This window comes from Delphinus delphis, chromosome 8 (genome assembly GCF_949987515.2).
Source record: "Delphinus delphis chromosome 8, mDelDel1.2, whole genome shotgun sequence".
Taxonomy (NCBI): Eukaryota; Metazoa; Chordata; class Mammalia; order Artiodactyla; family Delphinidae; genus Delphinus; species Delphinus delphis.
Window position 1 is genome coordinate 97,531,188 of NC_082690.1, and position 18,462 is coordinate 97,549,649.

Here is an 18,462-nt window from a genome sequence, read left to right on the forward strand (position 1 = left end):
ACAGAACCACACTGATACTAGCACTGCCCCCCATCCAGGCTGCTGTGACCATGGGTCACCAGGACAAAGACGGGAGAGCCTGGGGATTCTGGCTCTTTTGCTAATAATACACTTTCCTCTGTCACAGCTCCTCAGTTTCCTCATTTGAAGGTGGGGAGGACTGAGGTTCCTTCTAGTATTAATGTTTTATGAACTTAGGATCCCACAATGGTCCTCATTTAATTCATCTAGGAGAAAGAATACCTGCCTTCAGTTTGCTCTCAAGATCAAGTAAATTTTCCCGTGCTTTTTCTGAAAACAAGCATCTTGGACAAGAAGAGTCAGTTCTCTGTGATTGCACCGATCTTTTATTGCCCTCATACACTGAGAAAACACAGCAGGCCAGAGAGGCCTGTCCCCAGCCACCATTCCTGAGCCCACACACTTTTCGCCCCAAGGATCTGAGGAGCTTCCAGATGGAGCTCTGACAGGTTAGCCTGTGCGGAGTGCCCCCCATGCCTGCTCATCATAACTACGCTGCCCTACTGGGGCTCCCCCAGTCCAGCTCCAACACACACACTTGCACACACATCCAACAGCAGAAGGTGGCTTGTCCAACTTCCTTCCAGGCTCCTGGTACATGGGTTGGCTCCAGTTGCACCTGTGACACAGGCTCTCTTGTGAATGAGCTGGACTGAAATCCTACTAAGAGCCACCTGCACCCCCATTTCCTGCTGGCTGCCCCTGGACCAAGGGCCAGGGCTCAGCCTTTGATTTGGGCCCTGGGTATCAGGGTGATGTGGAGTACATACCTGGCCATCCCCAGGGAGCCAGCCTGGTCACTGAGGCACTGCAGGAGAGGAGGCCATGCCATGCATGTGTTGAACCTCCCGGCACTACATGTGTTTCCCCACACACACACCCCCAGCCTTCGGGAAGGTTCAGGCAAGCAGCTCTGGCAACAAAGTCCAGAAGCCAACACCATCTGGACATGACAGAGTCATTGCTCTTTCAGCCAGAGCGGCTGCTTGGGCCAGGACAGCAAAGCGAAAGCCCAGAGTCCCAGCTGGCACCCGGCCTTTGCCACCACCCCAGGCCCTAGCCCAGCGGGTTCCTCACCTCGCACTTCCAGGCGGCACTCACACTGTGCCTCGCCTTGCAAGTTGGTGGCCCTGCAGACATAGACGCCCCCGTCGAAGGGGCAAGGCTTCCTAATCTCCAAGGTCAACACTCCCTGCTTGCTGAACATGCGGAAGCGGGCGTCTTTGCCCAGGTCCAGGCCATTCTTGAACCAGGAAATTTTGGGCTGTAGATGGGAAGGAGGGAGATCTCTCAGGTTGAGAGAGGACCTGGCAGGAACTTAGGGAGACTAGGCACTTGTGTTTCTACTCTGGGGATCCCAATGGAGTCCCAAACTATGCCCAGGGCCGAGTATGAACAGGGAGCCAATGAGGAATGCCAAGGCCCTGTTCAGGGAGGGCCCTGATACCCAAAAGTGGAGAGGAAACAGGGGGACAGGCTGCGGGGAGGACTGCTTGAGGCAGGGGCCTACGAGCCAGGTCTCCTGGGTTGGCCTGGATCAGGGCCCAAAGCTCCCTACCTTGGGGCTACCCCGGACAGCACAGCAGAGGGTAGCATTGTAGCCGGCAATGACCGAACGGTTCACCAGGGGGCGGGTGAAGCTTGGGGCCTCAGAGAAGTCCAGGGCCTTGTAGTTGGGTGGCTCATACGTGATGCCTGTTGTTGACAGAACTTGGTACCAAGAGGGCCACACCTAGCCAGGCTCGCCCCCTGCCCCAGCCCCCGCCCGCGGTGGGTGGGAGTGAAGGTACAGCACCTGGTCTAGGGATGAAGACAGGCTCCTTGGTGGTGGCGGCTCTGTCACTGGGCCCCACCATGTTATGGCTGAAGACCCGGAAGTAGTAGCCATTGCCGATAATGAGCTCTGACACCACACAGTGGGTGGGGCGGTAATGCTCCACGACGGTGAACCACTCCTGGGGTGTGGAGGAAAGGTAGGGGGTTCTCTGGGGCAGGCCCTACTTCCTGCCAGGGGCCTCTCTTGGGTATCCCTGGGGTCAGCACCTTCCCTGTGGAGGGAACCAGTCTAAGGATACCGGGGAGGGGCAGCTGGGGCCCAGGTCTGCCTGGACCCAGAGAGGGTGCGTGCGGGGGGCCCAGGCCCCTGGGCTCACCATGCTCTTCTTGTCAGCTTTCTGAACCGTGTAGCCCCAGAGCTCTGTGTTGCCGTCATCTTGGGGTGGCTTCCACTCCAGAGCCACATTGAAACCCCATGTCTCAGTGACCCGGATATCCTGGGGAGGACCTGGCTTGTCTGCAGGAGACAGACCCAGTGGGAAGCCCAAACCTCCTGACATTGCCTGAGTGTGAGTAGGGGACGCCAGGCTCCAGGGGCCCCCTCGCCCCTGCCAGGACCTGGCCTGCCATCTTCTGCAGGGGCTCTGGGCATCCCAGAGGAGGGGCCCCAGGCCTGGAAGACGAGAAGCTCCAGGTTGAGCCCTGGGCCCTGGCAGTCCAGCGCAGGGACTAAAAATGCTCGGACTCAGAGGGAAGCCCCAACGCCACGTACCAACGACCTGCAGGACCAGCTCGGCCTTGTCCTCCATGCTCTCGATGCGCAGAGTCACCCGGTAGGTGCCCGAGTGGGCGAGGTGTGCGGCCCGGATGAACAGGATGGTGTCCGTGGGGCTGTTGCGGATGCTCACCTCCTCGCCTGCCAGCGGCTGTCCCTCTTTGGTCCAGGTCACCTGAGGCCGGGGCTTGCCCTGTGCGGGAGGACAGCTCACGCCCGAGCCTGGCTCTCCCTAACGGCCACTGCCCCAGTCTCGCTGAGACATCTGTCTGCCAGGCGTGGACAACACACGCGGCGGGGCGGGGCGGGGGGGGGGTACAGGGAAGGGGGCCAGCCCTACCTGGAAAGGAATGAGGAGGTTCACGGGCTCTCCAACCTTCTTCTGGATGGTCTGGCGAAGATGTCTGGGTAGCTGGAGCCGTGGCCGCTCTGTGGGTACGAGTGAGGGGCTCGGCGGGGGCCCCCACAGCCGCAGGCCCAAGGAGCGCCACAGCGCCCTCCGCTGGAGGCAGGGCCTGGAGAGCCGCAACTAGGAAACATGACGCCTGCCGGGCCCTCCTCTCCTTTAGCTCCCCAACCCCAGCCCCAAAGCTCCTGCTTCCACCCGAGCCTCTCCACCCTGCTACAACAGGCAGGGATCAGAGAGAGTGAGGAACTTATCTGAGGTCACACAGCTAGCCAGTCACAGGCCAGGATGCAAACCTAGGCTTTTCGACTCCATGGCCCCTGCTGTTTCCATCCCAGTTTGCTGCCTCTTTCCACTCTAAGAACCAATCCTTAAAGGACTGACTCTTTGTTGGCAAAATAATGGAAAGTGGATCCCACATGGGCCAATCTGACAAGCGACCTCACTGCTCAGTCTTTAACACATGGACAATACCTACCTATTGGAGCTCAGAGACCCACAAAACAGAGCTCGAAGGTGATGGTACAATGACCTACATTTTCCCTGGTCCAGAACTGGGGGTTGACATGGAAAACCAAGAGGGACACCTTCTCTGCACATCTGGCCTGTGGCACGGGTATAGGCACCGACCCCCTCCTGTCCCTGCCCAGCATTTATTCCCGCCAAGTAGGGTCTCCCTGACTGCCCCCACCTCCACTGGACCCCAGGGGCCAGGGTGCCAGTGGTAGGTCTCATCCCTGCACGAGGAGCACTCACGCAGTATCTCCTGCACCGTCACAGGCTCCGTGGTGGTGACAGGGGCTCCAGGCCCCGCCACATTGTGAGCCCGCACGCGGAAGAGCAGCCGAGCCCCCGTGGGCAGGTCCTTCACCAGCAACGATGTGTGCTCGGTCAGCCCCTGAAGGGCGGCCACCCACTCCGAGCCTGGGGGCGGGGGTGGGGATGAAGAGGCAAGGCCATGGGCAGCGTCCGCATCCTGCCGCCCACATCCCTGGTGGCCGACTGGGGCCTCCACTGCAGACAGGGGCCCTGCAGGGTGACAGGGACCTGGCCTGGCCTGGAGGGCAGTTCAGAGAAGGGTGCTGGGAGGCGGAGGGCCCAGGGCTGGGCTGCAGCACTCACAGCCATCCTGGCAGTACTCCACGCTGTAGCCGTCGAGGCCTCCAGCTCCCATGCGCTCTGGGGGCCTCCACTTGAGGGAGACGGTGGTGTCAGAGACATCCTCCACCGCCAGGTGGCTGGGCTCACTGGGGGGGCCTGGGCAGAGGGGAGGCCAGAGAGGGGTCTGAGCGAGTCTGCACCAGCCAGGGCAGCTGAAGGACCACAATCCAGGGAAATCCTCCCCCTTCGACTGGCTTTCAAGCACTTTGAGAAATATTTCAGCTCCATTAAAAGACATGTCTTTAGACAGGCTTACAAACAAACACACACCCAAGCAGCATCAGTGATTACAGAAGAGATCTAAACAGGAAAAGACGCCCCAAAACAACACCAACATGCTTAGAAAGAGCCACTTTTGTCAGATGGTGGAGGAAATTCTTTAAATGTAATTTAAGAAAACACTGGCCTAAAACATGGACATTTCCTGACCCTGTATGAGTAACTGAGTTGACTAAGAGCTAAGAAAACCGGAAGTCACTTCCTAAAGAGAGGCCTGGCCCCTTCTCCCCACAGGCACCCTCTTCCTGCCATCTCACCACACTGTGCCCCCCTCCCTGTGTCTGCCCCACCACGCACAGCCACCCTCCTCCCCCTGAGACTCACATGTCCCAACAGGGACAGGTGTCCTCGAGAGTGCCACACCCTCGGTGTCTGTTCTACCTTCTCAACCTCCATTATACAGATGTGGAAACTGAGGCACAGGGGAAGACGATGACTCCAGATATCCCTCCTGGGGATGAAAGAGCTGGCTCTGCAAACCCCATCTCTGATTCCTGGTCCAGGGCCCTTTCCGAGGGACCCAACTGCCCTCACCCTCCTCCCTGGTTAACAAATGCTGGCTGAAGGGAGTGGGGAAGAGGGAACAATGATTTACTGAGCTGCTGTGTGCCAGATGCTCCACCTGCATGACCTCATTTCATCCTAACAATTCTATGAAGTAGATACTGTCATTATCCCCATTTTATAGATGCGGAAAGTGAGGCTGGAGAGGTCTCTCAGCTCCACCCCCTGCCAGCGGGTGACCTCGAGAAAGTCATCTAACTTCTCAGAGCCTCACTTTCTTCACCTGTGAAATGAAGGTGATTAAAGGAGACCACGGGTGTAAGCGCCACCGACACAGTAGCTGCTACTACTGGGGCCCCTGAACAGGAGGGCGTGGGGCGGGGCAGGCAGGGCAGGCTCACCAACAGGCATGAACGGCTGGGAGGCGGGGCTAGGCCTGGACATGCCCACTGCGTTGACGGCGTAGACCCGCATCTCGTAGACCACGCCCTCGATCATGCTCCGCGCTTCGTGACTCAGCTCCCGCAGCAGGTCGAAGTTCAGCCGCATCCACCGGTAGCTCTTCTTCTTCTTGCGCTCCAGGATGTAGCCTGGCGAGGGGAGGTGGGAGCTCTGGTCTAGAGCGCAGGCACCCCCGCACCCCCTGCCCTCGGCTATGTCCCTTGTGCCTTCGGCTCACCTAGGACTGGCTGCCCGCCATCGTAGGCAGGGGGCTCCCACCGCACCGTGCAGGAGTCCTCGCCCACGTTGCTGATACTGGGGGCCGCCGGAGCATCCGGCACATCTGGGGAGGGGGGACCCACATCAGCCCTGCCCGGCCGAGGCCAACGTTGCCCATCCCCACTGCACCCCAACCAACAGGCCTCCCCCACTGCCCCCAGAGCCTAAAACGATCTTTCCAGAATGCAGTTCTGATCACATCACCAGCCTGCAAACAACCTGTTACGGCTCCGCACTGCCCATATTCACCGGTCCTAGCCCCAGACCCCTCTACGGATCTAAGAATGTAGCCCACAGTGTTTGTTTAGAGACTAAATGTGTGCATGGATGGGTCCTCCCTGGTTGCTCCTGTGGCTTCCCCACCTGGACCCTTGCCTCACCGATGACCTTGACTGTGAGGTTGACCTGGTCCTCGCCCACGGGGTTCTGCACCGTGACAACATAGACGCCCTCGTCTTCCTTCTCTGCTCCCTCAACGGTGAATATGCTGCGGTCCTTGGTGGTCTCCACTCGGACCCGGCCCTCGGTCTCACACAGCAGCTGGCAGGGGAGTAGGAGTTGGGGAGAAGGACCCAAGTCAGAACCCAGGGGCTTCTGCAGCCTCTGCAACAGCTGACAGCCCTGAGATGGGAACGGAGCTCAGCGCTGGGTCTGCTGGGGAGACACAGCCTGTGTGGAAACTGCACCCATGTGAGCATCTAACCCAAGACCCTTTCCTTACCACCTGCCATGGGCACGACACCAGGGCAAGGGTCACAGGTTCTAGCTCTAGCTCTGTCATGGAACTTTAGACAATCGCCTGTCTGCTCCATGCCTCAGTTTTCCTATCTGCTGAATGGGAATAACAGGACCTCACAGAGCTATTGTGAGGATCCTGAAAGACCTCAGCTGGGTAGAGGAACCAGCAGCGAGTGGAGGACGAGAAGCTGACCTGATTGGTGCCCCTGCAGCTACTCCTATTGAAAAGTGCCAGGGACCCCACTCCCTTGCTGGGAAGAAGCACAAAGTCAAGGTCAGCTCAGGAAGACAAGAGCCAGGGAGCGCCCCCAGTCAGGAGGACTTCCTGGCAATGTTGAAGGTCTGAACGTGTGTCTGTCTGGGGCATGAGGGCCCCGTGGAGACCCTACCAGGGGCAGGAGCACCTTCACAGAGACCTCACCTGAGTTTGGATACCACATGGGCAGAAAATGACTAAGGGCCAATGAGCCACCTTCAGCCTCACTCACCTTCTTGTCGAATACCCACTCGTCACTGGCACCTGCATCCCCTGATGCATCGAGGGCTGGGACCTTATTCCTCTGGGAACAGAGCAGGAAGGAAGGAGTGAGGGGAGAGGGTCTGGCTCAGCCTGGAGGGAACCCCTGCCCAGCAACCCCTACCCCGGTCCCTCCTTTGCCCACCTCCCCGACCTCTCAGCCTGCTGAGCCTCTGTGCCCCTAGTCAGCGGCCAGGGCGTGTACATGTGGGGCGGGGAGCAGGTCCCACCATACACTAGTCCCATGCACCCATTTTACAGGTGGGGAAGTGGGGGAAGGATCCGCAGTACCTTTGTGATGGTCTTCTGCCAAATCACAGTAGGAGCAGGGTCCCCGGAGATAGGAACATCCAGGCGTAGCTTGTTCCCAGCCACCACCACAATGGTATCCGGCACGCGACCTGGGCAGTCCAGGTGGATCTTGGGAGGTTCTGGCAGGGAGATGGCACAGGTCAGTGAAAGAGGAAGGGGCCTAAGGCCTATGAAAGAGGGGAAAGCTAGAAGGAGCACATGCCCCTGGCTGTTTTGTTTTTATTCTACTGAGGTATAGTTTGCACACGCTAAAATGCCAAGACTTGAACATACAGCTTGATGAGTTTTGACAAATGTATACACCCTGTGTAACCACCACCCAGTCAAGATCTAAAACATTTCCATCTCCCCAGGAAGTTTCCAGGGAGGTTCATAACATCAGGTCACCTAGCGTAGCATTTCTCAACTTGTGTTTGGGAATGCCTTCCTAGAAAAAAAAAAATTTCCATGGACAAACAATTAGGAAACCCGAGGTTAAACAAAGTTAAGCAGGATTTTTTAGAGCATTTGACATGCTAATGCACCTTCTGAATCAACAAGAGGTTCCCAAACTTATTTCACCATGGAACCCTTGTAAAATGGAGTATCGTATTAAGTGAACCCTGTTTAGAAAGCCCTGACCTACAGCATGCCTCAGCCTGGACTGTTCTCCTGAAATTAGGATCCTACACAGTTTAATCTAGAAGCAGGAAAGGTACTTGTAAAGCAGATTTAATAATAAAACCTCACCCCTGTGATGTCATTTGGAAGCTCACACACACCATGTCAGGTCATTGTTCCTACCATCCCATAGGGGAGCCACTTCAGGATCCCCATTTTAGAGGCGAGGAAACTGAGGCTCAGAGGGACTGCAGGTGGCCCGTGGTTGTGAGTGGCAGAGCTGGGGCTGGGCCTCAGGGTCCCCACTCCCGGTTCCTTTCTTCCCTCCGCTTGTGAGTGGAAGGGAGACACGGGCAGGGCGTGGGAGGCAGCACGCAGGGGCCCAAGACTCACCCTGCCTAGGCACGAAGTCAATCTTGACCTCTGCAAGAGATGCAAGAGCAAGTGGCACCAGGGTGAAGGCAGGGCCCAGTGGCAGGGGCCCCCATGCCCCTCAGCACCCGCTCACCCATGAAGTGGAGCTTGGCAGACAGGTTACAGGCGAAGCCTTGTGGCACAAAGCTGTAGTCCGCCTCATCTGCGGGCGTGACGTCGTCTATGGTCAGTCTGTGGACCCTGCGGGGCAGTGATGGCTCAAGGGGCCCTGCTGGGCCATGCACCCCTGGCCTCACCGGACACCCCAGCCAGGGTTCCAGGGGGCCCTCACCCCACCCTAGCTCAATGGTGTTCTAAAGTGCTCTCTTCCTCTGTGTTTGAATTTTCCAGCTCCCTTGCATGCTTTCAGAGGTAAGCAGTGTAGATGTGTCCCCTCGGCTGGGCCACTGGAGACTGGGCAGGGGCTGGTCTCATTAGTCTCCGTGAACTTGGGCCCAGATGCTTGGGGCATGAGTAAGGGAGTGGGAGAGAATGAGGGCCCCTGGCCAGAGCCATCCTCCGAGGCCTCCTACTCTACCCTGGTCATGAGTTGGCGGGGGGTGGGGGGGGGCGCTCCCAGCCTGTCTGTATCTCTCACTGCTTCGTCTTTGTCTCTGTCTCCCTCCTTCTCTGTCTCCAATGGACTTTTCTTCTCTGTATGCGTCTGCCTCTCCATACTTCTGTCTGTCTCTCTCTGTATCTTTCTTTCTATCTGTCTCTCTGTTCATCTGCTTCTCCCTCTGTCTCTCAATCTCAGTCTGACTTTCTTTGTCTCTAGTTCAGTCTCGGTCCTGTCTCTAAGTGTCTGTCTCTTTCTGTTGATCTCCATCCATCTGTCTGTCTTTGTCACCATCTTCTCTCTCTGTGTCTCTATCTCAGTCTCTCTCTCTGTGTCTCTCCCTGTCTCTGTCAGTCTCTGTTTCTCTCTGTCTCTCTGTGTGTCTGTCTCTGGCACACTCACCGCCCGATGTGGGACACCTTTATGCGGCTGTCAGGCACCAGCTCCTTCCCGTTCTTCAGCCACACGCCCCGCACGTTCTCATCCGACACCTCACACTTGAACACGGCCTGGTCCTTTGAGCCTACCGTCAAGTCCGCGATGCTCTGGTACACCTCCAGCTTCTTCTCTGGGGGACACAGGGCAGAGCCAGTGAGCTGGGGAGGGTGTGCGTGGGCGTGAATCCCTGCGGAGATCCCTCGGGCTTGTGAAAATACATGAGTGCAATGCATGTGTGCCTGTGACGGTGCCGTGTACAAAAGGAATCTCATGTGTGCCGGGGTGGGTGACACTAACCAGGCCCATCTGAACCTCCAAAAACCCTCCAGGTGGTCACCTCAGCACCCCCATTTTATGGATGAGAAAGGTGAGGCCTGATGTGTCGAAGTTACTTGTCCAAGGCCATGCAGGCCTCGATCCCGGGTTTGCCCAATTCTCCTACATGGCTGGGGCGCTAGTGCTGAGGGGGCCTCCCAGGGCCTCACCCTGAACGATGAGTTCAGCCAGAGCCTGGCCCCCACTCGTGCGCAGTGCGTAGTGCCCAGCATCCTCCAGCGTTGCCTCGTTGATGATCAGGTGGTGTCTCTGGCCGTCCTTCTTGAATCGGTATTTGAAGGTCTCCTCCCGGGTCAGTTCCACCCCGTCCTTCAGCCTGGCCAGAGGGTGGGCAGTAGGTGCCAGGGCCTCCTCTGGGGATGCCCCCAGGTCCCTGGCCCCGCCCCGAGCCCCCCGCCTCTGGCACTCACCATTTGACCTGGGCCCCCTCCTCAGACACTTCACACTCAAACTCCACGCGCTGTCCCACCATCACCAGCTGGTCCTCCAGGGGACATGTGATCAGCACGGGGGGCTCTGCCGAGCAGAGAGAGAATGATGGGTGGGCCGCTCTGTGGCCCCTCCCCTCGCAGGGTCTCAGGACGCCAGGCCCACCTTTGACAAAGAGCTCGGTGCTGCACTTCTCACTGCCCACCACGCACTGGTAAGCCGCGTCGTCCGCCAGCGAGCACTGGCTGATGGTCAGCGTGCGCTTGGCGCCGACCGACTCGAAGATGTACCTGGGCGGGGCCGGGGTGTGGGCAGGAGAGCCATGGACGCACCTCCTGGGCTCTGGGCCCCCCCTCAAACTGCCGTCGGGACCCCCGTGCCCACACCCCAAGCCTTCCAGGAGCCTTACTTGCTGTGGAGCGGAAGGGGCCATTGGAGCGTCCCGATGGGAGGAGCGAGACCGAGAGAAAATGAGCAGGAAATAGAGCCAGGAAGAAACAGAAAGGTGGGGAGTTAGACCCAGAGAGACAGGGATCCAGAGCTGGCCAGAGAGCATGGGCGGAGGGAGAGGCAGGGAGAGCACGGCCGGGGAGCAGCCCCCCAGGGCCCCTCCTCACCCTGCAGTGTCCCCGGGTCCCACTCCCACCCGCACCTGCCGCTCATCTGGATCTCCTGTCCGTTCTTAAGCCACTTGACCTCGGCGTCGGGGTCGGCCAGCTCCACGGTCAGCCGGATCTTGTGGCCCTTGCTCACCTGGTAGGCCGGCTGCAGCTTCTTCTGAAAGGCTGAGCGCTTCCACCCCTCAGCCCCCTGCTCCCGGGGCCGCCCAGCGAGGAGGGCGAGGTCCTGCCCCTCTCCTCCTCCTGCCTCCCCACGTCTCTCTCTGTGCCTCCGCTGTGACTCTGTCTCTCTACCCCTGTCTGTCACCTCCTTGTCTCTTGTCTTCCTGTCTTCCTTGGAGTCCTCTTCACCTGCTCAGCTCAGGGATAGGGTCCGGGGCTTTCCAAAAGGACAGAAGCTTGGCAGGAGAATGGGTGATGGGACAAACGGGCCTTCTCCTCCTCTCCACTGTTTTACCAACAACCCCCGGTTTTATGCCCTCCTGCCAGGCGCCTCTGTTGTCCCAGCTGAGTTTCCAGGGCTCCTTGTCAACCCCTTGATGGGGAAGGGCTGGCCTGAGCCCTCTCCTCGGAACCGCCTGGGGGCGAGGGGTGCTAACCTACACCCACCTGTTCTGTTTGCCTGTGAGGAAGATTAACCAGGCTCTTCTCTTCGCGGGTCGGGGGTCTCTGGGCTAAACTGGCTTCTTCCCCTTTTTTGGGTGTTGGGAGAATTAAGCAGGCTTTTTTTTCCCAAGCCGGGTAGGCGAGGAAGAGGCCGCCTGGCTTTGGCTGGGGGAGGAGGGCTGGCCCGGGCTCCGTCCTCTTCCTGCGGCGTCTCTGGGCTAACTTGGCCCTTTTCTTTTTCTGTGCGGCAAGGTGCCTGCCTGGGCCCTCCCGCTTTTTCCCCACACGAGGGGGGATTCACCAGGACTCTCCTTTCCTGAGCGTCTCTGGGCCACGCTGGACGCAGCTTTTTTTCCGTGGGCACGTGCGCGTGCGTGCACGCGCGCGCGTCTGCGCAGGCGCTCACCTCGCCCTCTCCTCTCCCTGGGAGGGGTCTCACCTGTGCTCTTCTTCTCCTCCCGCTTCATGCCCTTGAGCCTCTTGAGCATGCCTCGCAGGTCGGTGATGCCGTGCTGGAAGGCGATGCGCTCATACTCTGACGGGGGTGCCTGCCGCAGGATCTCCCACACATCCTCCTCCGCGGGGGCCTCCAGCCTCGAGTCCCTGTGTCACACGGTCCACGTGGCGAGGCTTCAGGGCAGTCCCCATGGCCAAGACAAAACTGCAGCCCCCTCTCCTCCCCTCCCAAGCGGAAGCTGCCCCTGCCCCTCTGCCTCTTCCCCTCTGTTAGGACAGCTCGAGCTGGAGTGGGTACTGGGCCAGTGCTGGGGCTCAAGGGGGCTTAAGGCTTCAGTATGGGGGGGGGCGCTGGGACTCGGAGGTGCTCCTGGCTGAAGTAGGGGTGACAGGTGCAGAGCTTCATGGGGCACTCACCGCGGGGTCCGGAAGCTGCTGCTCCAGGTGGGGAAGAAAAGCAGTGGACACATTAGAGGTGTAACAGAGAAGAACAAACCTGACTCCATATTGGATCTATTCCTTTAGCTCTAACCCTTGTACTGTGTTGCCTGTTCTTGGTCATGCTGGCTCTGCACCTTCGTAAAAGAATGTTGCCTATGGCCCAAACTATATCTGATAGCCCATTCTCAAGGCTTTGCCTCCCAGGCTTGACCTTTAAAGGTATATAGCACTTTTCATTTGTATAGAGATAAAAAATTACAGAACAGAAAATAACATTTGTCTTGTTGGAGGTTTACAGGAACATTGTGACCAGACCTACATGGCCGGCTGCAAGAACAAAGGATTCCACCAAGAAGTCTGCAATAACCAGCCACACTCCCTCCCCTTTTAGTAGAAAAGAAGCCTGAATCCTAACTTGGGGAAGATGGTTCTTTGGGACACTGTCCACCATCTTCTCGGTTTGCTGGCTTTCCCAATAAAATCGCTAGTCCTTGCCCCAACACCTTGTCTCTCAATTTATTGGCCTGTCGTGTGGCAAGCAGTCTGAGCTTGGACTTGGTAACGAAGGGATGGGTCATCCCTCCATGGACCGCAGCCCGTGGGTCCTCACCTCCACCCTCTTCCCTGCACTTACACCTCTCCGTTTACAGGGCACATGTGGCCTTGTTTATTCCTCCTGAGCTCCGGCAGGTGGGTATCAGGAGAACCTGAGGCTCAGAGACTCTCCCCAGTCAGCAGGGATCCTCACCCAGGTCAGTCTGATCCCCAGCCCTGTCATCTGTCATCCGCCCTGGTGGGGATGGCTACAGAGTCCTGCCAGTGCCCTGCTTCCCCAAAGCACTTAACCCCCATGCTCATTTTCTGGGCTGCAGCAGCATCGACCATACTGCAGGGTCCAGGAGAGGGAGGGACAGGACACTGAGGACACAACTCAATTGCACTGGGCTAGGTGGGCAATTCCTGAGGCTTTGGAGCCTTCTCCCAGCTTCTGGGTCCCCAGAGCCTATTGAGATGAGCTGTCGCAGACTCAAGTGTAGTAGGTCATGGGAACAGTGTGAGGATGTTAGTTCACAGGATGTAACTTCTGCTGAGCCCTCTGACTCTTCGCAAGAGGACCTGGATTGTCAGAGGACCTGGATTGTCCCATTTGACAGGCAAGGAAACCAGCTCAGAGAGGTGCGGTGACCTGCTCAGGGCCACACGGCTGGAAAACCACGGTGCCAGAATTTGAAACTGGGCCACGTCACCTGCTCTGAGAGCTGCTACCCAGGGGCTCACCTCTTCCTCAGCAGCGAGCTGAAGTCCAGAGTCCCAGCATCCTCATGGCCATCACTATGGAGAGGAACCCCCATAAGGCCACAGTTGAGCCATAGAAGGGGTTTGGGAGCAGGGGGTGGGGTCGTGGTGGGGGGATGGACGTGAGAGGAAGGGACACTGGCTGAACGGCTTCTCCCTGTCTATCTCAGACCCCCAGGGTCTATGTACAGGTGGGTAGGAACGGGTACCTGATTCGCCGACCTCCTCCAGCCAGGCTCCTGTGGGGGTTAGACTCAGTTTCTCACCTGCCCAGGGGAGCTTACTCTCTTCCATCCCCATCCTCTTTATCCTGGCCCTCCACATCACCCCAAGCCCTGACCCCCATATCACCCCCTGTCCTGGTCCACCCACATTACCCCTGGCCCGAACCCCAAGGGGCCTCAGACCCCAGCACCGGCCTCCCCCAGGCCCTGACGAGAGGTGGCCACTCACGTGCGGCGGAAAGCTGATCGGAGGTCCACGTCTCCGGGGCCGATGGCCTCTGGGTTCAAAGACGGGGATGAGTCAGGGGAGGAGGCTTCAGAGGGGACAATCCCAGAAGCCCTGCCCTGGGATCTCCTGGTGTTGCAGACCTGCCCATTCATGACCCCTTGACAGTGGGCATCTGCCCCAGGACCCCATCTTCTCAGCCTTTCCCAGCCAGGGTCAAGGTACCAGGGACGTGGGGTAGTTTATCGTTCCCAGTACCTTTGAGGTGGTTCATCTCCCGCCCATCTCTCAACTTACCCTTCACCTGTTCACCTGTGCCAGGATCCCAGACACCAAGATGACTAAGACCCCAGATGAGATCTGGGCTCAAGCCCCACCCCACCCCTGGAAGCCTCGATGGGTTTCTTTCAGTATTGGGCATGTGGTCAGTGGTTGCACGGCCAGGGCTCAGCATCCTCCTTAGTATTGGGAAGTGGAGGCAGGTATGGGGACAGGACGCATGGGGAGCCCAAACCCAGAACTGATACCAGAGGGCCCCGTACCATGGACAGTGAGGTTGAAGTTGCAGCTGTCAAATTTGTCCTTGGTGGACACCTCACAGCGGTAGCCACCAGCAAAGGTGGCCTGGGCATCTGTGATGTGTAGCTCAAACAGGTAGACCTGTGGAGGTGAGGTGTCAAGGGAGACTGGAAGCGAGGAGATGAGGCCCTTCACCCCTAAAGGAGACTGTGGGTGGTTAAGGGCCACCGATCTTCTCACCCCTCAGGGCTTAAATTAATCCACACAGTTTTGTATAAATAGAAAAAGGGGCCCCTTCTCAAGATACATTGACTGCCATCTGCTGGCACAGGGTGGTGATACAATGTAAATCAAGGGTGGCTACAAGGCACATGGCATTCACTTAAGATGAGGCACTTTGGGGAATCCCCTGGTGGTCCAGTGGTTAGGACTCCACACTTTCACTGCAGTGGGCCCAGGTTTGATCCCTGGCTGGGGAACTAAGATCCTGCAATCCACGTGATTCGGCCAAAAAAAAAAGAGGCACTTTTGTTCAGTGCACAGCCCACACAACTGTACATGTCTACCCTGCCCTGCCAGAAGCCCCCTTGCCTGGGCTGGGACTGTGGAAGAGTGGGAGGAGCAAAGGCTGAGAGTCAAAGCACAGGTTCTAGGCCTGGCTCTGAGTGACCTAGGACCAGCAACAATAAACTCTCAAGCTTTGGTTTCCTTGTCTGTATTGTGAAGAATTGTTATGGTTGATCATTGAGGGTCCCTTGAGCTCTGACACCCATCCATCTGGGGCCTTTACATCCTCACTGACTGGTGCCCCCCAAGTCTTATTTATGCCCCCTTGAGACTATCATGCCCTCCGAGCCCCCTACGTCCCACAGGTCCCCTTTGCCTCCCCATAACCCTCCTCTGAGCCTCCCCATTCTCCCTGTGTGCCCCTGGCCCCCCAACCAGCTTCCCAGGCTCCCCATGACCTTCTGTGAACCTCCTCTGTGCCTCAAGTCTCATGGTGCCCCCTGCCTCTCTGTGCCCCCCATGCCTTCCAGGGGCTCTCCAGGTCCCCTTTCCATGCATGCCCGTGACCCCCGTGCCCCGCAGGTCCCACCTTGCTGGTCCGATCGTAGCTGTCGTGCAGCTGCAGGTGTTGCCCCACCTTGCTGCTCAGGTCCACCCACTTGCCCTTGAACCACTTGACTACAGGTGGTTTCAGGAGGCTAGCCCCTGCCACGCGGGCTGAGAAGGTGATGCTGCCACCTGCAGGAGAGGGGTGACAATCGGGGATGCCCTGCTGCCTCCCTCCCCACTTCACCCTGGGTGCAGCAGCCCTGCACTCACCCGCGGTCACCTCGCCATCCTGTGGCCTCATCACAAAGAGGCCGATGGGATCGTCAGGGACACTGGGTCCATCGGGGGCTGCTGAGCTTGACCCTGTGGACAGAGGCCTTTGAGACCTGCCCTGGGACACCCCCATCCACTGACCCAGCCTCCCTGACCCGCCCCCTCACCTTCAGGCCTCGGGGAGCCTCCTTCCACTTCAGTGGCCGAGGCCAGTGCTTCTCCAGGGGCTCCAGGAGCCTCAGCAGGGGCGGGAGCAGGGCCTGGCACAGGCTCTGCCTTCCCTGGAGGGGATCAGATGGGGGGTCGTGGAGCAGCTTCTAACCAGAGACCCCCTCTTCTTGTCCCTGGTCCTTCCCGCCTTTGCAGTGTGTACAAAGGTTCATTCAGCCTGCCTCTCACCTTCTCCTCGCCCTCACTGGCGGTCTGTGCCCACATTCCAGGGGTTCAGCCTGAACATCCCTCCTCTCCTTCCCCAGGCTCTGGTCTTGGTCCAGCCCCCCAGGCTGGGCTGAGGCTCCCTCCACACCCATAAGCTCATGGGGCTTCCCTGCCAGCACACACAGCCCACCAAGTTTCCATCTGCGTGGGCATGTCCAGTGGGAAGGCAGGTTATGTCTTATTCATCTCTGAACTTCCCCCACCTCCGTAACGGCCGAGACAGGCCAGGGAGCCACGTGGGGACACTCAGAAAGGTCTTGCTACAGAAAACGGGAAAAGGCCATTGCTGGCTGAGGGCACAGCCGAAGCAAAGGTAAGAAAGTGAGAAAACACCTCCTGCACTCTGGTCGAAGGAGAGGTGGTGGGGCTGCCCCTGCTCCCAGTAGCTCCAACTTCAGGGAAGGCTGCCCAAGGTCTTACCTGCTTCTAAGACCTTGAGGTCAAACTTGACCTTGGAGGAGCCAGCGATGACTGCATAGGACCCCTGGTCGGCAGAGCCCACGTCCCTCACTGTCAGCGTGTGCCGCGTGCCCTCGGTTGCCAGGCCATATTTGTCACTGGCACTGATGTCCCTGCCTGCCCGCTGCCAGCGCACCTTCACTCCTGCCCGCTCTGTCTCGGCCTCGAACACGGCAGGGCTGCCTGTGGCCACCTCCACTGACCGTGGCTTCTTGCTGAAGGCGGAAACTGAGGGGCAAATGGAATCTGCAGGGGCCCCTGGCTTGCCCATGCGCACCACCCCTATAGCGCTTCTTATTAAATACGACGATAAGCGCTTTAATGCATCACCTCGCTTAATGCTCCAATGGCTCTATGAGGTAGGTGCAGTTATTATGTCCATTTCTCAGATGAGGACTCTGAGGCTCAGAGAGGTTAAGTGACTTACCCAAGATCACATAGCCAGTAGGTAGGAGAGCCAGGCCTGTGGTCCAACCTCCATACAAGAATTTTGCTAGGTGTGTCCCTGGATACCCCACCCTCTCAGCCTGTGGAAGCCCATCCCCCTTTCACCCCACCAGCTGGGGCACTTGGCAAGGGACCAGTACTCTGCCTACTTGGACGTGGCTAAATTTGTCCTCTAAGAGCTTCAGGCTGAGAATCGGCAACCGAGATAAGGCTGGCCTGGGAGGGAGCTGGGGCTGGGGAGACGATCCCTGACATGGACGACCTTGGTGAGGGCACAGGCCAGGACTGGGACTCTGGGCTGTGACTTTCTCTGCCCTTGGCTGGAGATCAGGGGCCTCTTGACCATCCCCTCCCAGAGCAGAAGAGCTGCAATACCCCACTGCAGGGGTCATGACTGGTGTGCGGGCCACAGGGGTGCAGGCTCAGAAAGCAGACAGTCTCAGAGCTGGAAGGAACCAACCTAACCCCTCCTTGTATAGATGGGGAAACTGAGACCCAGAAGGGGAGGGACTTGTCCAAGAGCATTCAGGGAGCCTGGCTCAAGTCTAGAGTCATCCTGGGGTCCTTCCTGCAGCAGCCTTTTCCCAAAAGGCAAGCCCAGGCCTAACCTTGCTGCAGGAGATGGACATGGACGCAGGGAAGGGGTCCTCTGCGTCCTGAGAGTGGGGTGATGGCCCACTTCCTGCCTTGGCTCTCTCCCACTCTGTGCCCCTGACCCTGGTTTACTCTCACTCTCATCAGAAGGATGAGAAGGAGAAACTGAGAATCAAAAAAAGGACCCAGGAGGACGGTGCCCCTGTGCTGGGGCTCAGAGGCCTCGACCTCAACAACCCCCTCAGGAACTCGCTCCGAGGCCCGCCCCCAATTGCAGATGTCCCCAGCCCTCCCTGCCCCACGCTCAGCCCCAACCCCAGGCCTGGAGCTACCTGGTTTCTTCCCTGGCTCAGGCATCTTGGGAGAGGTCACGCCAGGAACGGAGCACGCACGGGCCACCGAAAGAGAATCTGAGCAGGGATCCGTCCCCCTACTATATAAGGGGCCACCCCCTCCCCAGGCCCTCCTTATCTGCACCCTGCCCAGCCACCTGCTAAATATAGACAAATTCCAGAGATCAAGGGCTCTCCAGGAGAACATGGGACCCCATTGTTCCTGGCTGGCCCCATCCCCTCCCCTGCCAGCCCAATATGACAGCTTCTGCCCCCCAGCCCTCAATAAACCTCAGGGGTACCCCAAGCCCTGTCTGTACGTCCTTCTGACAGGCAAATTGTGCGGTGGGAGCGTGTGGGACCCATAACCCTGAGGCTGATGGGTCAAACATATCCTTGCCGGGCGGTGGTTACATGCACAGCCCTGGGCTGGGCTGCCCGGGGTCCTGGCTTCCCCCGTTAGTGTTCCCCTGTGACCTTCTACCCCCTG

General features: G+C 58.5%; 1 protein-coding gene across 1 annotated transcript; it reads right to left on the reverse strand.

Annotated features, from left to right (window-relative positions):
* Positions 1-320: 320 nt before the first annotated feature.
* MYBPC3 (myosin binding protein C3) lies at positions 321-17,997 on the reverse strand. The gene is made up of 34 exons (XM_060017401.1): positions 17,973-17,997; positions 16,561-16,827; positions 15,870-15,983; positions 15,700-15,792; positions 15,470-15,618; positions 14,397-14,514; positions 13,858-13,906; positions 13,614-13,643; positions 13,387-13,440; positions 12,085-12,105; positions 11,651-11,814; positions 10,638-10,770; positions 10,395-10,397; positions 10,151-10,275; positions 9,967-10,072; positions 9,706-9,872; positions 9,185-9,350; positions 8,318-8,424; positions 8,203-8,232; positions 7,189-7,328; positions 6,869-6,940; positions 6,023-6,182; positions 5,602-5,706; positions 5,324-5,512; positions 4,101-4,235; positions 3,735-3,902; positions 2,913-3,001; positions 2,570-2,765; positions 2,175-2,314; positions 1,817-1,976; positions 1,580-1,716; positions 1,099-1,285; positions 792-829; positions 321-640 (listed from the first exon to the last, which is right to left on the reverse strand). The coding sequence occupies exons 1-33, from the start codon at positions 17,995-17,997 to the stop codon at positions 819-821; spliced, it is 3,810 nt and encodes a 1,269-aa protein (XP_059873384.1). The 3' UTR covers positions 321-640; positions 792-818.
* Positions 17,998-18,462: the final 465 nt, after the last annotated feature.

What these genes read in the sequence shown, in the direction of transcription:
- MYBPC3 (XM_060017401.1), bottom strand. Translation starts at nt 17,997, where the DNA reads ATGCCTGAGCCAGGGAAGAAACCAG. An exon ending in CACCGAGCTCTTTGTCAAAG is followed by an intron (nt 10,073 to 10,150) that starts GTGGGCCTGGCG and finishes TCTGCTCGGCAG; the next exon opens with AGCCCCCCGTGCTGATCACA. An exon ending in CCTCACAGTCAAGGTCATCG is followed by an intron (nt 5,707 to 6,022) that starts GTGAGGCAAGGG and finishes CCCCCTCCCCAG; the next exon opens with ATGTGCCGGATGCTCCGGCG.